This window comes from Cervus canadensis, chromosome 1, assembly GCF_019320065.1.
Source record: "Cervus canadensis isolate Bull #8, Minnesota chromosome 1, ASM1932006v1, whole genome shotgun sequence".
Taxonomy (NCBI): Eukaryota; Metazoa; Chordata; class Mammalia; order Artiodactyla; family Cervidae; genus Cervus; species Cervus canadensis.
In genome coordinates, this window is record NC_057386.1 from 37,976,952 (window position 1) to 37,991,778 (window position 14,827).

At 51.9% G+C, this 14,827-nt stretch overlaps 1 protein-coding gene across 5 annotated transcripts in view; it reads right to left on the reverse strand.

Annotated features, from left to right (window-relative positions):
• RPH3AL (rabphilin 3A like (without C2 domains)) overlaps positions 1–14,827 on the reverse strand; it is a 136,741-nt gene that overhangs the window by 51,459 nt on the left and 70,455 nt on the right. For 4 of the 5 annotated variants that reach the window (XM_043478562.1, XM_043478552.1, XM_043478572.1 and 1 more), the window contains exon 5: positions 2,661–2,747. The exons of the other annotated variant lie outside the window; for it this stretch is intronic. In XM_043478562.1, coding sequence (XP_043334497.1) covers positions 2,661–2,747 — 87 coding nt within the window. The remainder of the gene's footprint in view (positions 1–2,660; positions 2,748–14,827) is intronic. 5 annotated transcript variants of the gene reach the window in all.

The following is a 14,827-nucleotide window of genomic DNA, read 5'->3' on the forward strand; positions in this document are numbered from 1 at the left end:
ACCAAGCCCTCCATGAAATTATTACATTTGCTGAATTCATCTTTTCTTTCATTCCTCCTCCCTTTCCTTGACAATTCTTTCATCTCTGTCCTCCCACACCTCAGTCGTGTCTTTTCATCCTGCTCAGGTATCTCCCACAAGATACTGTTTTAGGAAATTTTCCTACCTTGTGAATGCCTGCGTCTTTTTAAAACATTTTTTATTGGAGTATAGTTGCTTTACAATGTTGTGCTGGTTTCTACCATACAGAAAAATGAATCAGCTACATATGTATACTCACATGTATCCCCTCTTTAGGGGGGATGCCTGCATCATAGAAGGGACCCCTTGAAGACCAGAAAGACCTCAAATTCAAAGGGGGGTTTTCCAGCTGGGTGAGAGAGGAGGGCCTCTAATATTGACAGAGTACCTATTCTAGGCTGGACATTCTGGATACTTGGTGTACTGTTAACGATGTTCCTGAATTCTCACAGTATCTCCAATGAAATAGGTATTATCGTCTCCATTTCAACAGGAGGAATCAAAGACTTCTGGGCAATAGAGTGTAGAATGTTAGTTCACACCTAGGGGTCCTGCCTGCTATCTTCCCTGTTTCAAAGATGCAACCAGTGATATATGAAGATTCCAACAAAGAAGCTCAACTGGGCTCAAACACAAGATCTGCATCTTGATGGATCAGAAACTCCCAATATTTACGATTTTGAGGGGCTAAAGGCACAGCCTGCTGGGCTCAGGGTCCGGAGGCAGGTGGAAGCAGCTGGAAGACTGGTCTTTCAAGGGTATGGGGACTGAAAGTGTCCCGTGGGAGGTGGGGGACCAGAGCCAGAGTTCCTGAGAATGGAACTTTCCCACTTGGGAAAGGAGGCTGAAAGAAGCAGAGGTACCACTCCACCCCTCTCCTAAGAGTAAAGCTGATCTACAGATGTGAACACTGATGGAGGCTGGAAGAAGTACACACATAGCCAGGACCTGACCGGACTGCTTATGGCTTTGATGTTGGACTTCAGGGATAATCCCATTATTACTGCAGATACACAGCTCATCACTAACCCAAGAGAGCTGGCCCTGCACTGAGGGACCTAGGACCTAGGTGGAGGCAACTCGAAATCACTTGGCAAGGAGAACTGGGTGGAGGTGATGAGCAGGGGCAGAAAGAGAGAGAAACTGACTCCCACTCAAGATGAGTGGACAAACCTCAATTCTAAAACACTCTATCGTGAGAGAGACAGCCAGCAAAGATTTAGTGAGCTGGAAGGCAGTTCTGAAGAATTTGCCAGCAAGTATCTCAGAAAAGATAAAGAGAGGACTTCCCTAGGTTCAGTGGTTAAGAGTCTGCACTTCCAGGGGGTATGAGTTCAATCCCTGGTCAGGGAACTAAGATCCGGCATGCTGCAAGGTGTGACCAGAAATTAAAAACAGAAAGATAAAGAAATAAATGAGAAAGCACAGTTGGGAGCTATGGAGGATGCACGGACGGGCTCAGAAAAGTATCTTGCAGGGTTTCCAGGAGACTCAGATGGCAGGGCAGCAAGATTCAAGGATGTCATGGCTGAGGACTTTCTGTAACTAAAGACATTTTACGGATCTTGGATGAAAGGCGCATATTAATCACCGAGCAGATAAGTAAAAAAGTAAATCCACATTTGGATAGCCTGGAGGATCCTCCTTCCACCTGACTCCTCCTGTTCCTGAAATTTCCGACCCGTGACCTTCCCCAGGAGCAGCCCGACAATGTCCTCCACTGTTCTGGCCCCACTTCCAATCCTGGTATGATGAGGAAAGTCCTGGGTGTGGGGGTTAGGAGACGTAGGTTCGAGCCTCCCCATCTGTTTTCACCTCAGAGTCCTCACTGAGCCTTGATTTCTTCCCTTAAAATGGGACCAGAACTAGAATGATGGAAACTTAGAACCAGAAGGGACTCTGGGGACAGCGTCATCGCAAGACTATGGTGTTAGACCCACTATCTATCTCGGTGACCACAAGATGCTTAACCTCCTGCATCCACATTTCCCTATCAATAAAAGGGGATAATAGCGCTCTTCTATGGGGTTGTATGGGGGCTTTCCAGGTGGCCCTGGGAACCTGCCTGCAAATGCAAGAGACTTGGGTTTGATCCCTGGGTTGGGAAGATCCCTTGGAGGAGGGCGTGGCAACCCACTCCAGTACTCTTGCCTGGAGAATCCCATGGACGAGGATCCTGGCGGGCTACAGTCCATAGTATCACAAAGACTCAGACACGACAAGCGACTCAGCACACATATGGGGTCGTCCAGGGATGAAATGAATTCCGACATGTAAAGAACTGCGTGTGGTGCCAGGCCCAGAGTAAACCTTCAGCCCAGAGCAGCCATTTCTGTTACGATAAACACAGTCCCCCACAAAATGCCACCTGCACCTACACTCAGTGTGAGGGGCTCCCCGAGGAAACCGAGGACCCCAGGCAGAGCAGAACTCGGGCCCACTGCCGCTCTACGCTGGGGAACGCCAAGCCAGCAGACTGCCCCTCCCCACCTTCGGCCCTGGCTGCCCTGGGGAGGCTGCCCTCCTTGACCTCCTGCGAAGCCCCTCTAAGCAACCAGCCATGAACTTCCCCCAATGCCAGTGTGCCCCGCCCCGACCTGGCCGGTCCCTCCCCCCTCCCCACGGCCCGGGCACCCTACCTCTCTCTGCTCACTGCAGATCTTACACAACCACAGGGGCCGTTTCTGGCCGGGAGAGGCCTCGATCCCGCATTTGGTGCAGACTTTCTACAAGAAAGAGGACACAGGAATGTAAATACTCAAGTCTCTTCCTCCCCAACTAAGGGGCTGGGAAAACTATAACTCAGGAGCCCTTGTCATCTTCTGAGGGGATGGTTTTTGCTTCAGGCCCCAGGGGGAGATGACCCGAAGGACACAGATCATCTGAACCCAGCAGCTGGCTGTGGGGCACGAAGTATGTATACCCATCCTTGGATGGCTGTGATAGAAATCCACCCCCAACAAGTACATCTTGTTGGGATCACATCAAAGAAATAAGCTTGCTGAGAGTCACAGCTGCATCACGTTCAACAGCAAGGAACTGGAAATAACCCAAACGGCCAGTACCAGAGGCGGAGCAAACACAACCGAGTGGGATACGGCCTTCACACAGCAGACTGCGTCGGCCCCCTGGGAATGCGGGCAGGAATGATGTTATTCAACAAAAAGAACATACACATGGATATAACCATGCAGAAAACTCACTTGTGTGCCTGACAAGGTGAAGCGATGATGCAGTGAGAAATACCAGTGCCCCGCTTAGGCACTTCCTTGATGCCAAGGCCCTTCATTTAACCATCCCAGCCACCCCAGTATACATAAGAATTGGGCCCATCTTGCAAGCAGTAGTTTGAGAAAGTCCTCACGTTCACACAGCAAGTAACAGACTCAGGTCTGCCTCTTGAGCTGTTATATAACAGCCTCCGGACACATAAGTAGCCAGAACCTAGTTTCTGCGGCGTTTTTCCTTCTACAGAATTGCTTAAGCTCATCACTTCTAAATACGTATTTTGCTTCCTCCAAATGCACAGCCACAAGCAGCAGTGGGAAAAGCCAGATGAAACGCACCAGGAGGCAGAGGGGGACTTGGTGGGGGCTGAGACCTCGTCCCGGCTAACCCGGCAGAGTCTGATTAGGGGACAGTGTGTCCTCCTTACAGAATAGTCACACCAGCTAATCAATCAATCTTTCTGCCGCCTGGAAGCTGCCCGGTCCCTGCAGGGTGGGGCGCTCTCTCTCCCCCGCCCCCCTCCCCCTAAGGGAAGGCTGGATCCCTGGCTTGGCCTTTTCTGCAGGCTGCCAACTGAGCAAGGAGCACACCTCTCTGCCGAGAGGGAAATGTCACCAGCTTGGCTTCCCCGAGCATGCTGTCACCACCTGATGGGGGTACTGAGCCTCAGGAGGCGGGGAGCCAGTTCGTGGCAGGAGGGAAGCTATGATACATAGCGAGGGGGGGTCTGCACTGGCCTCCATTCAATGCTCAGATACAAGTCACTTTTCTTTGATTTCTCCAAATACATTGTAACCTGCTCCAAGCTCAGGTCCCTCTGGGTTGGCAGGACAGTCCACCCCAGTCTGATTGAGCCTGGCTCTCACGAAGACCTCAGGCTTGGGGTTTTGGCAGTGCAGTGTGTCTGGGAAGGGTCCCCTGGGTGCTGTGGGGCCCAGCCACTCCTGTGCCAGGCCTGGGCCGGGATCTGTGCCAGGCTGGGGCTTGGCCTCTCTGGGGGCCCACAGACTGTCTGCCTGGAGCTCCAAGTCATCAGCCCTGACCTGGCTTGGAGATCTCCCTCCCCACCTAGAGCCGCCTCTTGTTGCCATTCCCAAAGTTCGCCACAACCCTTCTACCTCGAGGACAGGGCCCCCATAAGCCCTTAAGTTGGGCCTCAGGAAACACACATGGGCCCCTCCTCCCTGGGGTAAAGAGAGGAACGAGGTGCTGAAGCCACTTGACTGTTTTTCTTGCTCATTCCCATGACCTTGTGTAGATGAGGGAGTGTGAGTCGGCTACCACTTCGACTCAGTGCAAAGGGAACACTGCACAGTCATGTCCAGGTCAGCCAGGCCTGGGGGAGGCCACTAGCTTCCCTGCCGAGTGGGCTTCCACTGAGCGGAATTGCCCCGGTGAGTGAGTGCGGCTTCTAGGGGTTGACTGTCTCATTCTTCCTACAGCCTGAAACCCCGTCTGAGCATTAGACGAACCAAGTCTCGCTTCTGGGCCTAACTCAGACGCTCCATGTTTTCCTTCTGCAAAGGTGCATCCCGGCCCAGAACGTGCTCAGGAGAAGGGGGGTGGCTCAGGGTGCGGCCACAGGATACAGGCTCTGCGGCAGGAGAGCACAGAGTCTGCCATGTAGAGGCACCCTTAGCCTTGTCACTAACCTCCTCTGGGCTTTGTTTCCTTGTCCTGAAAACGGTGGTAACAAGCAGGTGCATGCCACCACTGGGAGGATCAAGGGAGCTGATTCACAAAAGTGCTCATTAGCACAGTACATGCTAAGAAGCCAGGCAGTAACCAGAGTCCTGCATGGCGGTCTCAGTAAAGGATACCACACCCATCAATCATATAGGCCAAAACCCAGGATCATCCTTGATCCTCACTCTCCCTCATACCCACCTCAACAATCCATCTCCGAGAACTCTAAATCCCACTCAAACTGTCTGCTCCCCTCCACCACCCTCCCCATCCACACCTACCTCCCTGTGGCCTCAGCTTGCACCCCTCTCCCCCTGCTCCACCGTCTGGCCCTCCACTCTCGAGCCCCAGCCATGCTGACCTGACTTCAGGCCCTGGTCCTCTATCTGCTTTTCCTGCCCTGGACTGTGGCACGTGCTGCTTGCTCCATCTGAGATGTACTTGGTCACACTTTCTCCTTATCAGCCTACGCATCCTTCAGACCTCAGCAAAGGCACAGCTCCTTCAAGGAAGCCTCCTCTGACTTCTTACCCAGTTGGAGCTTCCCTCCCAGGGTCTTGCCTCTTCTCCTCCACCGAGATCTTATCCTCATCCTCGTGGCTACGTAACTACAGTCACTTCCCCTACCTGGCTGTGAGCTCCTGGAGGACAGGGGCCATGCCTGTTTCTGTTCACCCCCCTGGTTCCAGTATCTGGCATCATGAATGGTTGTAGAATAAATGAATGAGCAAAAAAGAGCTACTAAAAAAAAAAAAATCTAATGAATACATTTATTTGGCTGTGCTGAGTTTTAGTTTTGGCATGTGGGATTTTGTTCTCTGACTAGGAATTGAACCCACGCTCCTGCATAGGGGAGTACAGAGTCTTAGCCACTGGACCACCAGAGAAGTCCCCCAAGAAGAGCTACTTTTAATATCACACCTCAGAAGGCAAGACGGGGTCCCTCCTGGAATGTGCTGACCAGCTTGGGGGAAGAGACACACAGAGACAGGAAATACTCACTTGGCAGCTGGGGGCAAGGAATGCCTGGTCCATACCAAGTGATGCTGATTGGTGGGGCTATGGGAGACCAGACCAGGAGGAGCCTTGTTCGGGGAGGAGTGTTGGGGTGGAGGGTGGGGGTATCCTGCCGGTTGGCTTCACTCTAAGTGTAGAGCAAGAAGCCAGGCTGGCCCGCTCACAGAGGAAACGACACCACTGGTCCTTTACTAAGAGTAGGGGGCAGGAATGTGTGCCCTGCCCTCCACATGACCACTCCTGATTGCCCCCCTCCCCCAGGAATATCCTGCAGGCCACCTGTGAATGCAGACTGGGTCCAAGGTCTGTGGGGCACCCTCCTCAGCATCGTCATAATCCAGGCTACTTCGGTTACCCCAAGACTCCCTGGAACCCTGCCCTCCATCCAACATCATCACCCTCGCCTTCCCACACTGCCGGCCAGAGTCAAAGATGCGACAAGGTCTGGGGGACCACAGAGCTCGGGCACCTCACTTTCAGGCCAGCCTTCACGTCCTCACTGGGAGCCCCCGGCTCATTCCACGCAGAGGCACCCTTCTTCACGGTGGGTCCCCAAGTGAGAAGTGAACGTGAAAGTCATTCAGTTGTGTCCGACTCTTTGCGACCCCATGGGCTATACAGTCCATGGAATTCTCCAGGCCAGAATACTGGAGTGGGTAGCCTTTCCCTTCTCCAGGGGATCTTCCCAACCCAGGGATGGAACCTAGGTCTCCTGCGTTGCAGGCAGATTCTTTACCAGCTGAGCCACAAGGGAAGCCCAAGAATACTGGAGTGGGTAGCCTATCCCTTCTCCTGGGGATCTTCCCGACCCAGGAACTGAATCAGGGATCTCCTGCATTGCAGGTGGATTCTTTACCAACTGAGCTACGAGGGAAGCCCAAGGAGGGTCCCCAAGCTGCCACCAACTAGAAGGGAATAGGTGCCTAATTTTGCATGGCAGGAATAGAGATGCGGACATAGAGAACAGATTTGTGGACCCAGTGGGGGAAGGAGAGGGTGGGATGAATTGAAAGAGTAGCATCAGTACATATATATTGTTGTACTGTTGTTTAGTCCCTGAGTTGTGTCCAATTCTTTTGTGATTGCCAGGCTCCTCTGTCCACATATAAAATAGATACTTAATGGGAAGACACAGCAAGCTCTACCCAGTACTCTGTGACAACCTAGAGGGGTTGGATAGGGTGAGAGAGTGGTTCAAGAGGGAGGGGACATATGTAAAAATAAATTAATTAATTAAAAAAAAAAAGAAGGGAGCGGGCACGGTGCCTGCGTGTAGGAGGGAATGAAAAGGATTGCACCCTTCCAAGAGCACTTGGTACCCAGCAGTGAGCCTCTCGACAGGCCCTGAAGGCTTCACCACGACATCAACATCCATCACAGAGAGAGCGGTGTTCCTGACGCTCAGCCAACCAGAGAAAGACGAAATTGCGCTCAAATGTTCCATACAAGGAGGCTGGAAAAACGCACACTGTGCAGAAATTAATAATGAAGGTGGTTAATTTGAAACTATTTGGTGCTTCAATTCAAGAAGCATTGACTCAACAACTGGATGGAAGGCAATGTTCTAGGAATGAGGAGGATGAACAAGGCACGGCCCTTTGTCTCCACTGAGGGTCCCATTAAGCGGAGGACTTAATGAATGAACCAAATTCATCTGGAAAAGGACTTGCTTGAGTTTCAGCCAACTGAAGTTTGTCACTGAGATGGTCTCCCTCTAGGAACCAGGCAGCAATGATGTTCCCAGAGTGGTCGCTCCCCCATTCCCCACCCCAGGAAAGCAGGGGAAAGAAATGGCTACATCCAGACAACCATCACAGCACAGGCAGGAACAATGCGAAGAAGTCAGCCCACACGTGTGCACTTCATGTCACCCAGCGTGTCCCCAGTGCTAGAATTTGAATTTTCAACAGCAAGAAAAATCCGATTGTGTTTTGGAGAAAGGTACTCTGGAATAAAAATGATGATATAAATGAAAGAAGTGAAAATGGTCACGATGGAACTGTGTATTTACTGACACGGAAAAACGTTCACAATAAATGAAGTTTTGAAAGCAAGTTATAAACAGAAAGTCTAGTGTGTTTCTCTACCACATACATGTATATGTGTTTGTTGCTGTCTAGAAGTCCATACGTGCACAGAAAAATACCTGGAATAGGCCAAAATGTACATTGAATTGTGCTACATCAAAATCTATTTTAAATGGGTAAGCAGAATTCCTATTTAAAGGAAGCTTATACTAAATGCTTTCAGAAATCACTTGCCCCAACTTCAGTTTTTGACCAGATCTGGATTTTTGTGGGTCAGGATGGATTAAAGAAGCTGAAATCACATGCACAGCTGCCTCCAATGCCCAGACCTTGCAGCTGGGGCCAATGGGTCAGCGACCCCTCTGATCACAGCCTCAGCCCTGCTCAACCCCAAGACATCAGCCAGGCTTCGAGGTACATCACCAGCCCTGGAGGGCTGGGAGTGTAGAGGCTACACGTGGCCTCCTAGCCGCAGAGAGACTTGGTATCTGAAACCTGGGGCCTGTTGCCAAATGACTTTAACTAGATACTGATGTATTGGGTTGGCCAAAAAGTTTGTTTGGGTTTTTCTGTAAGATTTATAGACAAATCTGAGTGAACCTTTTGGCCAACCCAATACATCTTATAAATACTTATATACTTTATTGAGCCCGGTTGCTACACCAAGCATCAAGGTAGGTGTTTTATGTAGAATCTCATTTCATTTTCACAACCACACTAGAAAGTGGGTATCACTGTCCCTGTTTTATTAACTTAGGATCTGAGGCTTGGGGCTAAGTAACTTGACCACAGGGAACTGGGATGTGAACCCCATGCTGTTTGAGTCCCAGGTCTCTGCCCAGACAAGACTTATCCAAGGCTTCCTTCCCCACTGGCAGCTCAAATGTAGGCAAGGCTGGTTCCCTGGGCCCTGGCCCCTCCTGCAGAACTCCAGATTCAGTCAAGCCTCAAGTGGCAGAGGGCATAGCGCCCTCTGGTCACTGGGACACAGCCTGGGGGCCAGTGGAGCAGAGGGAATGCTGACCCAAACCCTGACCGCTACAAATACTGAGTCACCAGGGCCCTAAGATGCACAGTCTTAAGAATGTCAGGTACCTGCTGCTTGGCCTGAGGCAGAAGCGAGGAGGCGATCAGAGAGGAGTTTCAGAAGGAAGGCAAGTCTCTGTGCTGGGGATAACCAGCCGTCCTGCATCCTGGCTGCGGGTGGCAGGTGCCTAACCCACGCGGGGCCGGGCCTCCTCTCTGTGCTGCCTGCTCTGAGTGGGCCCTCCCCCGCTCAACACCAGGTGAGCCATTGAAGCTCCTTGGGGACCACCTGCTAACCCCAACCCTGGGCAGCCCCCAGCCGCCAGCCACCCCTCCCAGCTGAAAGGCAGCACTGCAGATTTCAGGACTCGCTTCCAAAATACCACCTTCCGCCCGCCTGCCACTTGCTACCGTCAGCACCGCATCCTGAGCGGAGAGGAGGTTTTAAAAGGAGATGCAAGGAGCTGGAGATGAACACTCATGAGCGCAGACTGAGAAATCACACCTAATACGTGCTTTTAGATCGTGCCCCGCTGCGTGGCTGATGGGGGCTGGGGTACCTCAGGCAGGATGAAGCTGCCAGGAAATGGGGGGACCACGGCCTCTCCACCCCCACCTGCCCCCACTAGTTCTTCCTGGTCCTGGTTGTCCTCAGCATCCCCTCTCAAAACGGAGACTCCATGCGTGATTTTTGCCTCTTTTCCAGGCAAACATGGGAAGCAAGGATTTGAGCTGTTTCGGCGGGCCCCAGCGTGCACCCCAGGCATGCAGGGTGGGTGACAGGAGGGCAAGCAGAGGCAGCCCTGGCTGCAAACAACAGTTTGGGCAAAGGAGTGGAGACAGTTATTCACTCTGAAACTGAGAGGGAGGTTTTAAAAACCAGCAGATCTAATAACATATGATCAAAGGGAGACTGCGTGAGACATGGGTCTCAAGGAATTCATTCCTTCCTTCAGCAGGCATCTCGCAGGACACGTGGGCACACAGCCCCTTCTGGGTAAGAGACATACAAAGGCTGGCCTGCATGGACAGAGCAGATCTGAGTCCTGCCGGGACTGAAGCCGGCTGATGCAGGCACACAGAGTGGAAATGAATTACGCACAACATGTGGAAAGGGCGAAGGGCTGGAGGGGACGGCCAGGGGTGGTTCCCAGAGCTGGCCTGTCTCAGGCAGGGGTCAATGTAGACCCCCCCAGGCTGGGGTGCGCCCCTCACTGCGTGTTTCCAAGAGCGTCCTGCTCACTTTTTTCAAACATAAAATGCTTTGAAATTCCAAACAGCATTTAAAAAGGTAGAAGGTTTCCACATAAAGAGAGCCCTGGGTTTTGAAAGGCTGAACGAAGGTGCTCCAAAGACCCTGGTCAGGCGGCTGGGTGGGGACTCCACACTTGTCCCTCTCGACCTCGGGTCTCACGGGGTCTTCTTGGGGACAGATGACAGCACTGACTCTCCCCAGGGGTGTGTGATGATGGAAATCACTGTGCGTCGGACACAGAAAACAAACTTCAGGTTACCAGAGAGGAAGGGGGCGGGGAGGGATACGTTAGGAGTCTGGGATTAACACACACGCTACTACATATAAAATAGATAGGGACTTCCCTGGTGGTCCAGTGACTAAGACTCCTTGCTCGAAAGGCAGTGGGCCTGGGTTCAACCTGTGGTCAGGGAACTAACATCTCATACGCTGCAACTAAGACCTGGCACAGCCAAATACATAAATAAAATAAAATAAAAAAAATAACAAGGACCTACTGTATAGCACAGGGAACTATACTCAACATCTTATAATAACCTGTAATAGAAAAGAATCTGAAAAAGAATAAGGATATATATGCAGGTATAACTGTATTAGTTTGTTGTACACCTGAAACATTGCAAATTGACAATACTTCAATTAAAAAAAAAAAAACAGAAAAGGAATCAGTGAACGGTTCTATCAGGAGTTCTCAGACACAACCCTCATAAAATCTCCCAGGCTTGGTGTGCACCCCAGGGCCCCATCCCTGGGCCAACCTGCTGAAGGCGGAAGCTCTAGGGTGGATGAAGCTCATTGCACCCGGAAGGCTCCCTAAGCCGCATCGAGCCTTCCTTAAGCTCTGAACACAGCCCAGCTCCTCCCCACTGGGCTCCCACAAGTCCTTCAAGGACTAGGCTCCTGGCCCCCTGGTTAGCTCCTTCCAGCCCTAAAGAATCCCCTTGCTCCTGGAACTGACCCAGGCCCCCACTGAGTTTATCGAATCCTCCAGCCTCTCAGCCACAGGACCACTGCATCACACCAGCGGCCTGCAGCTCTCCGACCCCATGCTGGCCGGGAGGGAGTCAGCGCAGAGGAGGGCCCAGGTGGTGGAGGAAGCGGGCTCACATCCTGTTGCTCCCCACTGGGTGGTTACTTAGAGTTACGGCTCATAATAATGATAATAGTCGCCGTTTATTGAGCACTTACTCCATGCCTGGCCCCCGGCTCAGTGCTCAACACCCATTATCATTATCACATTTAATCTCGTTTATGTTCACAACAGCCCTGCGAGGGAGGTTTTATGATCTGGATGTCTTAGATGATGAATCGGAGGCCCAGAACTCTTGGGTGGCTTGGCTAAGTTCATGTCACCAGGAGGTGGCAGGGCTGGGATGGGTACCCAGGTCCATAATCATAAAAGCAGGAGCTTATATAATATGGACTGTGTGCTGGGCACAGTGGGAGTGCTTCGTAGAACTAGTCTCTCAATACTGACAGCCCAGGTAAGCTGTCCGGGGTCACACAAGTGGAGTAAGTAGAAGGCTGGGCTGGGATCTTACTCCCAATCACTGACAGAGGAAGTGGATGGAGTTCTCCTATGGACAGTGGTGGTCTGAAGACACATGGCTGAGACAGACACTGGCCATCCTGGGAACACAAACTCATTGCATTAAAGACCCCAGACACCTCCAGCTCCAGCCTCCGCCAGCCCGGCCCTGGTTGCATAATCAACCTTTGTTTTCCTGAAGCTTTGGGCTGGGGCCTCCCACAGACAATTCCTCACCCAGAGGCGTGCCTGCCACCTGGTAGCCACCTGGCCAGGCTCTGTTACGGGAGCCACAGCCAAGGGAGAGGCCTGATCATTTTGGTTTTCCGCCCTCATATCCAGTGTCCTGAAAATGCCCCGTTCCTCTCGCAGCCCCCCAGCTAAGGCTATAGGTAAGCCTAGCTCCTCTGCGGCTGCCTCAAAGATGCACCTTGGAGGGAGGGCCAGGCAGGGAGCCCCTGGCCAGGTGTGCCAAGCAGATCCTAGCTCCCAAATTCTGTAGCCCTAGGACCTGTGACCAGCCAGTGGGAGCGGTCTCCAAAGACACGGAAGTCTTAGCCCTGCTTTTGGAATGCTTGTAATATCCACGAGAAGGCAGGCAGGGGCCTCCACTGAACCTTCACCATCCCTCCCTCTAGAATTCGGTGGGCAGCCACTCTAGCTGCAGGCTGAGTCAATGATGTCAAGAGCATGCAGCAAATACTCCCTAAAGTCCTGCTCCTGGACTAGGTGGAGAACACGGTGGGGCTCACAGGCTGGAGGCAGAGAGACACAAGGATGGATGCACACATATGCGAGAGCCTTCCTCCCTGACCCCCGCCTAACTTTCTAGCCTCACCAAGCCCACCACACCAGTCCCCAATGCCTCACTGCTTGTTCCTGACACTCTAGGTACTTCCTTGCCGTTATGCTTTCCCCCAGGCTCTGCCTCATGGCTAGTGAACTCCTATGCATCCTTCAGGAACAACTCAAATGTCTCCTCCTCCATGACTCCTTCCTTGATTTTTCCCCAGGGGGAGTACAAGTTACTCTCTCCTGTGCACTCCTAACATGGGTTGGCATTTCTAGAGGAGGGTTAACTGCATCACACTGAAATTGTCTCTCCCGTGACTGCCCCCTTTAGAAATAGGACATTGTTGTTCATGCTTAAATCCCCAGGTTTAGCAGGCACCTGGCTTGTAGCTGGCTAGGAAGGGAAGGAGGGTCTGATTGATAAGCACCACATGCTGTGGGAACTGAGATTCTGCAGACATCTGGGGGCTGATATTGGCTTTTAAGGAGGTGAGGGATTTGATCAGATCTGAGTTTCAGAAAAAGGGCCTTGGCTAAAAATACAGATTCAGTCACTCATGGTCAATTTGTCCTCCATATTCTCAGCAGAGGCTCTTTTTCCAGAACATTCCCAGATGCCTATGGAACTTCCAATCCTAGCTGGGTTTGGAAGGTGAGAAAAAGGAAGGACGCTGGCTCATCCAAGGCTGCCAGTCGGCCAACAGGATGGATGGTGGTGATGTCAGCAGAATGGGGACCAGCGGCTGCCACAATATTTAGCTTTGGACACATTGATACTTGCAGTGTGAGGGGACTCCTTGGAAGAGCTGTCTGGCCCCAGTTGACACCCAAGACCAGAGCTTGGGAGGAAGGCAGGGGACAGAGACAAGGGCAGGACAGCACATGGCATTGGCTGAAGCTGGGGCACTTGAGGGAAGTGAGAGGCCGTGCAGACCACTGATCTCTCAATGTTAATCCGAGTGTGTCTACTCTTGGTTTTGCCATCCCTATGACCAGTCTTTCAGGAGAGCCGAGGCTTGGCCTGACCCCTGAGGTCACTCTGAAACCTGGATTGCTGCTTGGCACACTGTAGGTGCTCAATAAATGTTTGTTTAGACTAAAGGAGATGTGAATGTTTGAGTTCTGATGGAGCTAGAAGAGGGGCAGAGCATAAGGAGGAAGGGTCTTTGTGGGGGCCAGGACCTGGGGAGCAGGAGGGGCCCCAGAGCAGAACCACAGGGCCAGGCCGGATGCAGACAGCCAGCCAGACAACACACTTGAGCTGCTGGGCCAAAGAGAACAGAGTGGGGAGTGGGGAAGTCTTAGGGAGGCTGGAGAAGGCCAATCCAGGGACCGCTGGAAGCCAAGTTAGCATAGATGCCCCAAGCTAAAGTCAGGAGGTTCCCTGGCTCTGCAACAACCCTGCGTGGACATTCAGCCCCTCGGCAACTCCACCTGTCCCAGGGGTCAGCACCGTCTTCTCTGGCTCTCCGGAATCATCATAACTCTCAAAAGGTTAGGTTTCAGACCTCCCTGGCAGTCCAGTGGTTAGGACATCACCACCAGGGGGTGTGGGTTCAATTCCTGGTCAGGGACTAAGATCCCACAGGCCAAAAAACCAAAACATAAAACAGAAGCAGTATTGTAACAAATTCAATGAAGACTTTAAAAATGGTTCATATAAAAAAAAAAAATCTTTATCAAAAGATGGGTTTATGTGAAAATATCCTCTCCCTTCTCTGTGTACCTCCAGGGCCTGGGACACATTAAATATCTTCGAAGCCAGTCTTTGGAACTGTCATTGGAAGCCTGTCACTGGAACTGGTGTGTGTGTGTGTGTGTGTGTGTGTGTGTGTGTGTGTGTAAAATTGAAAACTAGAGCAGCGTCAACAAATACCCTAGGGCTTCTTAACATTCCAGGAGCAACAGCACTAATGATCAATTAAGGACACTGGTGATGCATAGGAGCAGAGCTCCAGGGAGCGTGGACAGGTCTGGGCCAGGTAGAGTTAGGTCTGACCCTCAGGTCTTGGAACTCCCAGCCTGGGTGGGTTGCTTATGCTGCTGAAGTGGGCAGCTTGTGCTCAGGGAATGAATGGACTGAGGGCCCTGGATACCACGTGGAGGTGGTTAGACTTTATTCTAAAGGTACTAGGGAGCCACCGAAGACTTTGGGGTGGGGGGACCCACACTTGAGCAAGACCGAGAAGGAGCTAGAAAACAGGTGAGACTCCACTGTAGGCGGTCAGGAAACTGGGTGGGGAGGCC